This window comes from Agelaius tricolor, unplaced genomic scaffold (assembly GCF_023055355.1).
Source record: "Agelaius tricolor isolate 1412-34295 unplaced genomic scaffold, bAgeTri1.0.p SCAF_146, whole genome shotgun sequence".
NCBI classification, from domain to species: domain Eukaryota; kingdom Metazoa; phylum Chordata; class Aves; order Passeriformes; family Icteridae; genus Agelaius; species Agelaius tricolor.
This window is the reverse complement of record NW_027269406.1, coordinates 92417-105474: the sequence shown is the minus strand read 5'-3', so window position 1 is coordinate 105474 and position 13058 is coordinate 92417. Positions and strand designations below refer to the sequence as shown.

Below are 13058 nucleotides of genomic sequence, written 5' to 3'. Positions count from 1 at the left end.
TGCTCTAAAAACCTGCCCCAAACCTGCCCCAAATCTGCCCCAAATCTGCCCCAAACCTGCTCTAAAAACCTGCCCCAAACCTGCCCCAAATCTGCCCCAAATCTGCCCCAAACCTGCTCTAAAAACCTGCCCCAAACCTGCCCCAAATCTGCCCCAAATCTGCCCCAAACGTGCTCTAAAAACCTGCCCCAAACCTGACCCAAACCTGACCCAAACCTGCCCCACACCTGCCCCAGGTACTACGCGGCGGTGGAGGCCAAGAAGGAGCAGAGCAGCAAACACGCCCAGAGCTTCGGGGCACGGCAGCCCAGCATGGGGGGCTCCAACCCCGGGCAGGTACGGGGGGTCCAGAGGGTCTGGGGGCTGCTCTGGGGGTCCCCGGGCAGGTACGGGGGGCTGGGGGGTCTGGGGGCTGCTCTGGGCAGGTCCAGCAGGGTCTGCAGGGTCTGGGGTCCGCCCCGAGGGTCCCCCTAACCCCGTTTTTCCCCCCTCCCCAGGAGCAGGGGGTCTGCAGGGTCTGGGGGCTGTCCCGGGGGTCCCTCTAACCCCGTTTTCCCCCCTCCCCAGGAGCGGGGCGTGTGGGGGCTGTTCTGGGGGTCCCCCTAACCCCATTTTTCCCCCTCCCCAGGAGCGGGGGGTCTGGGAGCTGCCCTGGGCAGGTCCAGCAGGGTCTGCAGGGTCTGGGGGCTGTTCTGGGGATCCCCTAACCCCATTTCCCCCCTCCCCAGGAGTGGGGCGTGTGGGGGCTGTTCTGGGGATCCCCTAACCCCATTTTCCCCCTCCCCAGGAGCGGGGGGTCTGGGGGCTGTTCTGGGGATCCCCTAACCCCATGTTTTTCCCCCCTCCCCAGGAGCAGGGGGTCTGGGGTCCACCCCAAGGGTCCCCCTAACCCCATTTTCCCCCCTCCCCAGGAGCAGGGCGTGTGGGGGCTGTTCTGAGGATCCCCCTAACCCCATTTTCCCCCTCCCCAGGAGCGGGGGGTCTGGGGGCTGCTCTGGGGGTCCCCCTAACCCCGTTTTCCCTCCCTCCCCAGGAGCAGGGGGTCTGGGGTCCACCCCAAGGATCCCCCTAACCCCATTTTTCCCCCTCCCCAGGAGCAGGGGGTCTGGGGGCTGTTCTGAGGATCCCCCTAACCCCATTTTCCCCCCTCCCCAGGAGCAGGGGGTCTGGGGTCCACCCCAAGGGTCCCCCTAACCCCATTTTCCCCCCTCCCCAGGAGTGGGGCGTGTGGGGGCTGTTCTGGGGGTCCCCCTAACCCCATTTTCCCCCCTCCCCAGGAGCAGGGGGTCTGGGGACTGTTCTGGGGGTCCCCCTAACCCCGTTTTTCCCCCATTAGGAACAGCAGGGTCTGCAGGGTCTGGGGGCTGCCCTGGGCAGGTCCAGCAGAGTCTGCAGGGTCTGGGGGCTGTTCTGGGGATCCCCTAACCCCATTTTCCCCCCTCCCCAGGAGCAGGGCGTGTGGGGTCCGTTCTGGGGATCCCCTAACCCCATTTTCCCCCTTCCCCAGGAGCGGGGGGTCTGGGGGCTGTTCTGGGGGTCCCCTAACCCCATTTTCCCCCCTCCCCAGGAGCGGGGCGTGTGGGGTCCGTTCTGGGGATCCCCTAACCCCATTTTTTCCCCCCTCCCCAGGAGCAGGGCGTGTGGGGGCTGTTCTGGGGATCCCCTAACCCCGTTTTCCCCCTCCCCAGGAGCGGGGGGTCTGGGGGCTGTTCTGGGGGTCCCCTAACCCCATTTTCCCCCCTCCCCAGGAGCGGGGCGTGTGGGGTCCGCCCCAAGGGTCCCCCTAACCCCATTTTTCCCCCCTCCCCAGGAGCGGGGCGTGTGGGGGCTGTTCTGGGGATCCCCTAACCCCATTTTTTCCCCCCTCCCCAGGAGCGGGGCGTGTGGCTGTCGCTGCTGGAGACGCTCCGCGAGCGGGAGCTGCTCCCCGCCGTCACCTTCACCTTCTCGCGGGGCCGCTGCGAGGAGCAGGCGGCGGCGCTGGGCTCGCTGGAGCTGCTCAGCGGCCCCGAGCGCGCCCAGGTGCGCCAGTTCCTGACGCGCTGCCTGGCCCGGCTGCGCGGCTCCGACCGCCGCCTGCCCCAGGTGGGGATTTGGGGGGGAAAAGGGTGGTTTGGGGGGAAAAAGGGGATTTTTGGGGGGAAAAGGGGGATTTTGGGGGGAAAAAGGGGGATTTTGGGGATGTGGGGGTGGGTATTCCCCCTCCACATTCTCTCCATTCTCTCCATATTCTTTCCTCCATGTTCTCTCCATATTCCCCCTCCATGTTCCCTCCACGTTTTCTCCATGTTCCTTCCATGTTCCCTCCATGTTCCCCCTCCATGTTCCCTCCATGTTTTTTCCATGTCCCCCTCCATGTTCTCTTCATATCCCCTCTATGTTCTCTCCCTGTTCCCTCCATGTTCCCCTCCATATCCCCTCCATATTCCCTCCATGTTCCTCCATATCCCCTCTATGTTCTCTCCATGTTTTCTCCATGTTCCCTCCATGTTCCTCCATATCCCCTCCATGTTCCTCCATATCCCCTCCATGTTCCTCCATATTCCTTCTATGTTCTCTCCATATTTCCTCCATATTTCCTCCATGTTCCCTCCATATTCCTTCCATGTTCCCTCCATGTTTCCTCCATATTCCCTCCACATTCCCACTCCATCTTCCTCTCCATATCCTCTCCATATTTCCTCCATGTTCCCCTCCATGTTTCCCTCCATGTTCCCTCCATATTCCCTCTCCATATTCCCTCCATGTTTCCCTCCATGTCCCCTCCATTTTCCCCTCCATATCCCCTCCATATTCCCTCCATGTCCTCCCCGTGTTTTCCCCATATTCTCTCCGTGTTTTCTCCACGTTTCCCCTCCCTTTCCCCCTCCCCAGGTGCTGCAGCTCTCGGACCTGCTGCAGCGCGGCATCGGCGTCCACCATGGCGGGGTCCTGCCCCTGCTCAAGGAGATCGTGGAGATGCTTTTCAGCCAGGGGCTGGTCAAGGTGTGTGGGGACAGGTGCTGCCACCTCACAGGTCGCCCCAAACCTGCCCAAATCTGCCCCAAAAACCTGTCCTGTACCTGCCCCAAAAACCTTCCCCAAACCTGTACAAATCTACCCCAAATCTGCCCCCAAAACCTGCCCAAATCTGCCCCAAAAACCTGCCCCAAACCTGTACAAATCTGCCCCAAAAACCTGTCCTGTACCTGTACCAAAAACCTTCCCCAAACCTGTACAAATCTGCCCCAAAAACTTGGCTCAAACCTGCCCAAATCTGCCCCAAAAACCTGTCCTGTACCTGTACCAAAAACCTGCCCCAAACCTGTACAAATCTGCCCCAAATCTGCCCCAAAAACCTTCCCCAAACCTGTACAAATCTGCCCCAAACTTGGCTCAAACCTGCCCCAAACCTGCCCAAATCTGCCCCAAAAACCTGTCCTGCATGTGCCCCAAAAACCTTCCTCAAACCTGTACAAATCTACCCCAAATATGCCCCAAAAACCTGCCCCAAACCTGCCCAAATCTGCCCCAAAAACTTGTCCTGTACCTGCCCCAAAAACCTGCCCCAAACCTGTACAAATCTGCCCCAAACTTGGCTCAAACCTGCCCCAAACCTGCCCAAATCTGCCCCAAAAACCTGTCCTGTACCTGCCCCAGATGTGCCCCAAAAATCTGCCCTGTACCTGCCCCAAACCTGCCCGAATCTGCCCCAAAAACTTGCCCCAAACTGCCCCAAATCTGCCCCAAACTGCCCCAAACCTGCCCCAAACCTGCCCCAGGTGCTGTTTGCCACCGAGACCTTCGCCATGGGGGTGAACATGCCGGCACGGACCGTGGTCTTCGACTCCATCCGCAAACACGACGGGAACAGCTTCCGTGACCTCCTGCCAGGTGTGGGGCCACATTTGGGGTTCGGTGCCGCGTCCTCCGTGGGTGGAAAAGGGGTGAAAAACGTGAAGGAAAAGGGGTGGGAGAGCTGAGAGAAAAAACAGGGGAAATGGCGGCAACGGGGTGGAAAACGGGGTGAAAAATGTGAAGGGAAAAGGGTGGGAAAGGTGAGAGAAAAAACAGGGGAAAAATGGGATTGAGAGAAAGTGGAAATATGGGAGAAGAAACTCAGGGGGAATGAAGGAAATAGAGTTTTAATTGTGGGTAAGGTGGGGGGAAATAGAGCGGGAAACATGAGGGGGAAAGGGTGTGAAATGTGAGGGGAAAAGTGTGGAAAATGTGAGGGGGAAATAGTGGGAAATGTGAGGGGAAAATGACGAGAAACGTGAGGGAGAAAAAGTGGGAAAGGTGAGGAGAAAATGACGAGGAATGTGAGGGGAAAATGGTGGGAAACATGAGGGGAAAAGAGCAGGAAACGTGAGGGGAAAATGGTGGGAAATGTGAGGGGAAAATGGAGAGGAATGTGAGGGGGAAATGGAGAGAAACGTGAGGGGGAAAATAGCGGGAAAACGTGAGGAGAAAAGGGCGGGAAAATGTGAGGGGAAAATGGCAGGAAAACGTGTGGGGAAAAGAGCGGGAAACGTGAGGGGAAAATGGAGAGAAACGTGAGGGAAAAGTGACGAGAAATGTGAGAGGAAAAATAGCAGGAAACGTGAGGGGAAAAGGGCGGGAAAACGTGAGGGGAAAATGGCGGCAAACACGAGGGTAAAACCAGTAGTTTCTATGAGAAGCAAACAAGAAAATCACCTTTCTGCGGGGCAGGGCCGTGCGTCACCTTTGTGCCTTTGTGTCCCTCCAGGTGAGAGGAAAAAGGGTGGAAAACATGAGGGGAAAATGGAGAGAAATGTGAGGACAAAATTATAAGAACTGTGAGGGGAAAAGTGACGAGAAATGTGAGAGGAAAAATAGCAGGAAACGTGAGGGGAAAAGAGTGGGAAAATGTGAGGGGAAAAGGGCGGGAAAACGTGAGGGGAAAAGGGCGGGAAAACGTGAGGGGAAAAGAGCGGGAAAACGTGAGGGGAAAATGGCGGGAAAACGTGAGGGGAAAATGGCGGCAAACACGAGGGTAAAACCAGTAGTTTCTATGAGAAGCAAACAAGAAAATCACCTTCCTGCGGGGCAGGGCCGTGCGTCACCTTTTTGTGTCCCCCAGGCGAGTACACGCAGATGTCGGGGCGCGCCGGGCGCCGCGGGCTGGACGCCACCGGCACCGTCATCATCCTGTGCAAGGGCCCGGTGCCCGAGCTGTCCGACCTGCACCGCATGATGCTGGTGAGCGCCGGGCCTGGTGTCCCCGCCGTGTCCCCGGCCGTGTGTCACCGTCACCGCCCGCGTGTCACCGTCACCGCCCGTGTGTCACCGTCACCGCCCGTGTGTCACCGTCACCGCCCGCGTGTCACCGTCACCGCCCGTGTGTCCCCGCGCAGGGCCGCCCGTCGCCGCTGCAGTCGCGGTTCCGCCTGACGTACCCCATGATCCTGCTGCTGCTGCGCGCGCCCGCCCTGCGCCCCCACGACCTCATGCGCCGCAGCTTCGCCGAGTTCCCGCTGCGCCGCGACGCCACGGTGGGCACCGGGAGGGACTGGGGGGCACTGGGAGGGACTGGGGAGCACTGGGATATACTGGGAGCAGCCATGACCTCATGCGCCGCAGCTTCGCCGAGTTCCCGCTGCGCCGTGACGCCACGGTGGGCACCGGGAGGGACTGGGGGGCACTGGGAGTGTCCCAGTATGGATTGGGGGGCACTGGAGGGCACTGGGAGTGCCCCAGTATGGACTGGGGGGCACTGAGATGGACTGGGATGGACTAGGATGTATTGGGGGGCACTGGGAGGGACTGGGAATGTCCCAGTATGGACTGGGGGGCACTGGGATGGACTGGGGGGTACTGGGAGTGTCCCAGTATGGACTGGGAGCTCTGGTACTCCCATTAAGGACACTGAGATTGTCCCATTAAGGACACTGGGATTGTCCCAGTATGGACACTGGGATTGTCCCAGTAAGGACACTGGGATTGTCCTATTAAGGACACTGGGATTGCCCCATTAAGGACACTGGGATTGTCCCAGTAAGGACACTGGGCTGTCCCAGTAAGGACCCTGGGCTGTCCCAGTAAGGACACTGGGATTGTCTTATTAAGGACCCTGGGCTGTCCCAGTATGGACACTGGGCTGTCCCATTAAGGACACTGGGCTGTCCCAGTAAGGACCCTGGGCTGTCCCAGTAAGGACACTGGGATTGTCTTATTAAGGACCCTGGGCTGTCCCAGTAAGGACTGGGAGCTCTGGCACCCCCAGTAATGTCCCCCCCCGTGTCCCCCCGTGTCCCCCCAGGCCCAGACCCGGCGCGTGGCCGCCCTCAGGGAGGCGCTGGCGGCGCTGGGGGACCCCGAGGAGACGCCCGGGGACCTCGGGGACCTGCCCCAGTACCACCAGGCCGTGGTGGCGCTGCGCCGCGCCCGCAGCGTGCTGCAGGTGAGCCTGGGGACACCTGGGGGGGACATTGGGGGGACAGGGACAGCTGGGGGGGACAGGGACACCTGGGGGGACAGGGGACAGCTGGGGGGCACCTGGGGGGACAAGGACAGCTGGGGGGACAGGGACACCTGGGGGACACCTGGGGGGGACATTGGGGGGAAACAGGGACACCTGGGGGGGACAGGGACAGCTGGGGGGGACAGGGACACCTGGGGGGGACACTGGGGGACACCTGGGGGGGACAGGGACACCTGGGGGGACAGGGGACACCTGGGGGACACCTGGGGGGACAGGGACAGCTGGGGGGACAGGGTACACCTGGGGGGAAACAGGGACAGCTGGGGGGCACCTGGGGGGACATTGGGGGGCACCTGGGGGGACATTGGGGGACACCTGGGGGACACCTGGGGGGCACCTGGGGGGAAACAGGGACAGCTGGGGAACACCTGGGGGGACATTGGGGGACACCTGGGGGGCACCTGGGGGACACCTGGGGGACACCTGGGGGGAAACAGGGACACCTGGGGGGGGAAACAGGGACACCTGGGGGGCACCTGGGGGACACCTGGGGGGACAGGGACAGCTGGGGGGAAACAGGGACAGCTGGGGGGGACAGCTGGGGGACAGCTGGGGGGACATTGGGGGACACCTGGGGGACACCTGGGGGGACAGCTGGGGGGGACACCTGGGGGAACACAGGGACACCTGGGGGGCACCTGGGGGGACATTGGGGGACACCTGGGGGACACCTGGGGGGACACCTGGGGGGTACCTGGGGGGCACCTGGGGGGACATTGGGGGACACCTGGGGGACACCTGGGGGGGACACTGGGGGACACCTGGGGGGACATTGGGGGACACCTGGGGGTCACATTTGGGGGGTCCTGGGGACATTGGGGGTCACATTTGGGGGGTCCTGGGGACACTGGGGGTCACATTTGGGGGGTCCTGGGGACATTGGGGGGCCATTTATGGGGGACAGGGGACATTGGGGGGTCCTGGGGACACTGGGGGGGCACATTTGGGGCTTGGGGACACTGGGGGTGTCCCCGTGGGGATCCCTGGGCTCTGGGGGGGTTCAGGGGGGTCCTGGGGGGGGTCCCAGTGCCCCCCCCGTCCCCCCATAACGGGGTCTGGGGTCCGCAGCGGTGCCTGGCACAGCCGGGGGGGCAGCGGGTGCTGAGCCCGGGCAGGGTGGTGGTGGTGAGCACCCCGAAACACCGCAACGCGCTGGGGCTGGTGCTGCAGGTACAGACACCCCAAAAATATCCCAAAATAACCCTAAAACCACCCCGAAACACCGCAACGCGCTGGGGCTGGTGCTGCAGGTACAGACACCCCAAAATATCCCAAAATATCCCAAAATAACCCTAAAAACACCCCAAAACCACCCCCGAAACACCGCAACGCGCTGGGGCTGGTGCTGCAGGTACAGACACCCAAAACACCCCAAATAACCCCAAAAATAACCCCAAAATAACCCTAAAAACACCCCCGAAACACCGCAACGCGCTGGGGCTGGTGCTGCAGGTAAAAAAACACCCCAAAATATCCCAAAATATCCCAAAATAACCCTAAAAACACCCCCGAAACACCGCAACGCGCTGGGGCTGGTGCTGCAGGTAAAAAAACACCCAAAACACCCCAAAATAACCCTAAAATAACCCCAAAACCACCCCCGAAACACCGCAACGCGCTGGGGCTGGTGCTGCAGGTACCCAAAATAACCCCAAAATATCCCAAAATAACCCAAAACTGCCCCCCAAACCCACCCAAACTTCCCCCAAACTCCCCCCAAACCCTTTCAATGCCCCCCAAAGCCCCCTAAAACCCCCAAACTCCCCCCAAATGTCCCCCAAACCCTTTCAATCCCCCCTAAACTCGCCCCCAAACTCCCCAAAACCCCTCCAAACCCCCCAAAACCCCCCAATCTCCCCCAAACCCCTTTCAATGCCCCCCAATCCCGCCCAACCCCTTTCAACCCCCCCAAACCCCTTCAATCTCCCCCAAACTCCCCCCAAACCCTTTCAATCCCCCCCAAACCTCTTTCAATCCCCCCAAATCCCCCCAAACCCTTTCAATCTCCCCAAACCCCCAAACTCCCCCCAAAACCTTTTCAATCCCCCCCAAACTCCCCCCAATTCCCCCCCAAACCCCTTTCAATCCCCCCAAACCCCCAAACTCCCCCCAAACCCTTTCAATGTCCCCCAATCCCCCCCAAACTCCCCCCAAAACCTTTTCAATCCCCCCCAAATCCCCCCAATTCCCCCCCAAACCCTTTCAATCCCCCCCAATCCCCCTCAATCTCCCCCCAAAACCCCTTCCAATCCCCCCCAAACCCCTTTCAATCCCCCCCAAACCCCTTCCAATCCCCCCCAAACCCCTTCCAATCCCCCCCAAACGCCCCCAAACCCCCCCAAAATCCCTTTCCCACTCCCCCAGGTGAGCGCGGGGGGCGCGGGGGGCTCGGGCCGCTCCTTCACGGCTCTGGTGCTCTGTGAGAAGCCCCCCGAGGACGGGGGAGCCCCCCCGGAGCCCCCCCAGGACGTGCCCTACCCCGAGGAGCTGCTGCTCACCCGCCTCTTCCTGCCCGAGGGTCTGCACCCCAAAAACCGGGGGGGGAAAAAGGGGGGGACCCCCGGGCTGGGGGCGGGGCTGGGGGGGGCCCCGGGGTGGAGCCTGGGGGGCTAAAGGGGGTTTGGGGGGGTCCTGGGTCTGTTCTGGGGGGGCTAAAGGGGGTTTGGGGGGTGTTCGGGGGGGTCCTGGGTCAGTTTTGGGGGGGGTTTGGGGGTCCTGGGTCTGTTTTGGGGTCCTTAAAGGTGATTTGGGGTTCCTGAGTCAGTTTTGGGGGTACCTTGAGAGATCTGGGGGGGTTTAAAGGGGTTTTGGGGGGGTCCTGGGTCTGTTCTGGGGGGGTTTTGGGGGGGTCCTGGGTCTGTTCTGGGGAGGGTTTGGGGGTCCTGGGTCTGTTCTGGGGGGGCTAAAGGGGGGTTTGGGGGGGCCCTGGGTCAGTTTTGGGGGGGGTTTGGGGGTCCTGGGTCAGTTTTGGGGATGGATTTGGGGGGGTTAAAGGGGTTTTGGGGGGGTCCTGGGTCTGTTCTGGGGGGGTTAAAGGGGGTTGGGGGGGGGTTGGGGGTCCTAAGTCAGTTTTGGGGTCCCTAAAGGTGATTTGGGGAGGTTTAAGGGGGTTTTGGGGTCCCTAAAAGATGATTTGGGGTTCCTGGGTCAGTTTTGGGGGGCTTTGGGGTTCCTGGGTCAGTTTTGGGGGTACCCTGAGAGATCTGGGGGGCTTTAAAGGGGGTTTCGGGGGGGCCTGGGTCAGTTTTGGGGGGGGTTTGGGGGTCCTGGGTCTGTTCTGGGGGGCTAAAGGGGGTTTGGGGGAGTCCTGTGTCTGTTCTGGGGGGGTTTGGGGGTCCTGGGTCTGTTCTGGGGGGGTTAAAGGGGATTTGGGGGGGGGGGGGTTGGGGGTCCTAAGTCAGTTTTGGGGTCCCTAAAGGTGATTTGGGGAGGTTTAAGGGGGTTTTGGGGTCCCTAAAGGTGATTTGGGGTTCCTGGGTCAGTTTTGGGGTCCCTAAAGGGGATTTGGGGTTCCTGGGTCCCTTTTGGGGTCCCTAAAGGTGATTTGGGATTCCTGGGTCAGTTTTGGGGTCCCTAAAGGTGATTTGGGGTTCCTGGGTCCCTTTTGGGGTCCCTAAAGGTGATTTGGGGTTCCTGGGTCCCTTTTGGGGTCCCTAATGGTGATTTGGGATTCCTGGGTCCGTTTTGGGGTCCCTAAAGGTGATTTGGGGTTCCTGGGTCCCTTTTGGGGTCCTTAAAGGTGATTTGGGGTTCCTGGGTCCCTTTTGGGGTCCCTAAAGGTGATTTGGGATTCCTGGGTCAGTTTTGGGGTCCCTAAAGGTGATTTGGGGTTCCTGGGTCCCTTTTGGGGTCCCTAAAGGGGATTTGGGGTTCCTGGGTCCCTTTTGCGGTGCCTGGGGGGTCCCTGAAGGTTTTGGGGTCCCTAAAGGTGATTTGGGGTTCCTGGGTCAGTTTTGGGGTCCCTAAAGGTGATTTTGGGAGGTTTAAGGGGGTTTTGGGGTCCCTAAAGGTGACTTGGGGTTCCTGGGTCCCTTTTGGGGTGCCTGGGGGGGTCCCTGAAGGTTTTGGGGTCCCTAAAGGTGATTTGGGGTTCCTGGGTCCCTTTTGGGGTCCCTAAAGGTGATTTGGGATTCCTGGGTCAGTTTTGGGGTCCCTAAAGGTGATTTGGGGTTCCTGGGTCCCTTTTGGGGTCCCTAAAGGGGATTTGGGGTTCCTGGGTCCCTTTTGCGGTGCCTGGGGGGTCCCTGAAGGTTTTGGGGTCCCTAAAGGTGATTTGGGGTTCCTGGGTCAGTTTTGGGGTCCCTAAAGGTGATTTTGGGAGGTTTAAGGGGGTTTTGGGGTCCCTAAAGGTGACTTGGGGTTCCTGGGTCCCTTTTGGGGTGCCTGGGGGGGGTCCCTGAAGGTTTTGGGGTCCCTAAAGGTGATTTGGGGTTCCTGGGTCCCTTTTGGGGTCCCTTTTGGGGTCCCTGAAGGTTTTGGGGTCCCCCCCAGGCCCCCCCGGGCACTGCCTGGAGCAGCTGCGCCCCGAGGACATCGTGGGGGTCACGGCCAAGAGCCTGAGGGTGAACCCCGAAACTTTGCTGCAGGAGCTGCGCCCCCCGAGGGGACCCCGGCCCCGGTGCGGGGGGACTGGGGGGAACTGGGGGGACTGGGGGGGGAAATTGGGGGGACTGGGGGGGAGTTTGGGGGGACTGGGGGGAATTGGGGGTTCTGGGGGGGAATTGGGGGTTCGGGGAGGAGTTTGGGGGTCCTGGGGGGGAATTGGGGGAACTGGGGGAAATTGGGGGGACTGGGGGGGAGTTTGGGGGGACTGGGGGCAGTTTGGGGGTTCTGGGGGGCAGATTTGGGGGTTCTGGGGGGAATTTGGGGTCCTTCTGTAGATTTTTGGGTCCTGCTGTGGATTTTTGGGGTCCCCCCATGAATTTATGAATTTTGGGGTCCCCCCCTCACATTTCCCCCATTTGCCCCCCAGTTCCCCCCCCCCCGGGCGGGGGTCTGGATTTCGGGGTCCCCCTGTTGATTTTTGGGGTTCCTGTTGTTGATTTTTGGGCTCTCTCCCCCCAGTTCCCCCCCCCCGGGCGGGGGTCTGGATTTTGGGGTTCCTGCTTTGGATTTTGGGGTTCCTGTTGTACATTTTGGGGTTCCTGTTGTACATTTTGGGGTCCTGCTGTAGATTTTGGGGTCCTGCTGTGGATTTTGGGGTTCCTGTTGTACATTTTGGGGTTCCTGTTGTACATTTTGGGGTCCTGCTGTGGATTTTGGGGTTCCTGTTGTACATTTTGGGGTCCTGCTGTGGATTTTGGGGTTCCTGTTGTACATTTTGGGGTCCTGCTGTGGATTTTGGGGTTCCTGTTGTACATTTTGGGGTTCCTGTTGTACATTTTGCCCCCATTTTCCCCCAGTTCCCCCCCCCCGGGCGGGGGTCTGGATTTTGGGGTTCCTGCTGTACATTTTGGGGTTCCTGTTGTACATTTTTGGGGTTCCTGTTGTTGATTTTTGGGTTTCCCCCCCAGTTCCCCCCCCCCGGGCGGGGGTCTGGATTTTGGGGTTCCTGCTGTGGATTTTGGGGTTCCTGTTGTACATTTTGGGGTTCCTGTTGTACATTTTGCCCCCATTTCCCCCCAGTTCCCCCCCCCCCGGGCGGGGGTCTGGATTTTGGGGTTCCTGCTGTGGATTTTGGGGTTCCTGTTGTACATTTTTGGGGTTCCTGTTGTTGATTTTTGGGCTCTCTCCCCCCAGCTCCCCCCCCCCCCAGGCAGGGGTCTGCATTTTGAATTATTGATTTTTGGGGTCCCCCCCTCACATTCCCCCCCATTCCCCCCAGCTCCCCCCCCCGGGCGGGGGTCTGGATTTTGGGGTTCCTGTTGTACATTTTGGGGTTCCTGTTGTACATTTTGGGGTCCTGCTGTAGATTTTGGGGTCCTGCTGTGGATTTTGGGGTTCCTGTTGTACATTTTGGGGTTCCTGTTTGTACATTTTTGGGGTTCCTGTTGTACATTTTTGGGGTTCCTGTTGTACATTTTGGGGTTCCTGTTGTTGATTTTGGGTTCCCCCTCCCCAGTTCCCCCCCCCCGGGCGGGGGTCTCGCTGCCGCCCTGCAGGAGCTGGCCCGGCTGGCGGGGGGGGCCGGCAGGGAGGGGGGGGCTGCCCCTGCTCGAGGCCTTTGGGGTCCCCCCCGGGCGCGACCCCGAGGCGGCGGCGGCGGCGGCCGAGCTCAGGGGGCTGGGGGCGGCCCTGAGGGGCTTCAGGTGCGTGAGGAGCCCCCGATTCCCACAGCAGGTATGGAAATGGGGGGGTTTTGGGGGGATTTGGGGGGATTTGGGGGGATTTGGGGGGGATTTGGGGGGGATTTGGGGGCATTTTGGGGGGATTTGGGGGCATTTTGGGGAGGGGGAGTCGGGTTCTGCTCCATTCTGGGGGCGGCCCTGAGGGACTTCAGGTGCGTGAGGAGCCCCCGCTTCCCACAGCAGGTACAGAATGGGGGGGATTTGGGGCATTTTGGGGGGATTTGGGGGGGATTTGGGGGGGTTTGGGGCATTTTGGGGGGATTTGGGGTCCCTGAGGGGCTTCAGGT

General features: G+C 60.8%; 1 protein-coding gene and 2 long non-coding RNA genes across 3 annotated transcripts in view; 2 read left to right on the top strand and 1 right to left on the bottom strand.

The window, feature by feature from the left end:
- The window catches only part of SKIC2 (SKI2 subunit of superkiller complex), a 33053-nt gene that overhangs the window by 15972 nt on the left and 4023 nt on the right, over positions 1-13058 (top strand). Inside the window, 12 exon segments of the mRNA XM_071420523.1 lie at positions 237-336; positions 1873-2085; positions 2875-2985; positions 3762-3873; positions 5084-5202; positions 5358-5495; positions 6263-6403; positions 7553-7654; positions 8849-9002; positions 10976-11102; positions 12546-12621; positions 12623-12763. Of these exon segments, the coding sequence (XP_071276624.1) occupies positions 237-336; positions 1873-2085; positions 2875-2985; positions 3762-3873; positions 5084-5202; positions 5358-5495; positions 6263-6403; positions 7553-7654; positions 8849-9002; positions 10976-11102; positions 12546-12621; positions 12623-12763 (1534 nt within the window).
- On the bottom strand, positions 3026-3685 carry LOC139586863 (uncharacterized). The gene is made up of 3 exons (XR_011678041.1): positions 3597-3685; positions 3440-3553; positions 3026-3177 (listed from the first exon to the last, which is right to left on the bottom strand). It is a non-coding gene; the product is annotated as an uncharacterized lncRNA (long non-coding RNA).
- LOC139586864 (uncharacterized) lies at positions 7748-8123 on the top strand. The gene is made up of 2 exons (XR_011678042.1): positions 7748-7835; positions 7937-8123. It is a non-coding gene; the product is annotated as an uncharacterized lncRNA (long non-coding RNA).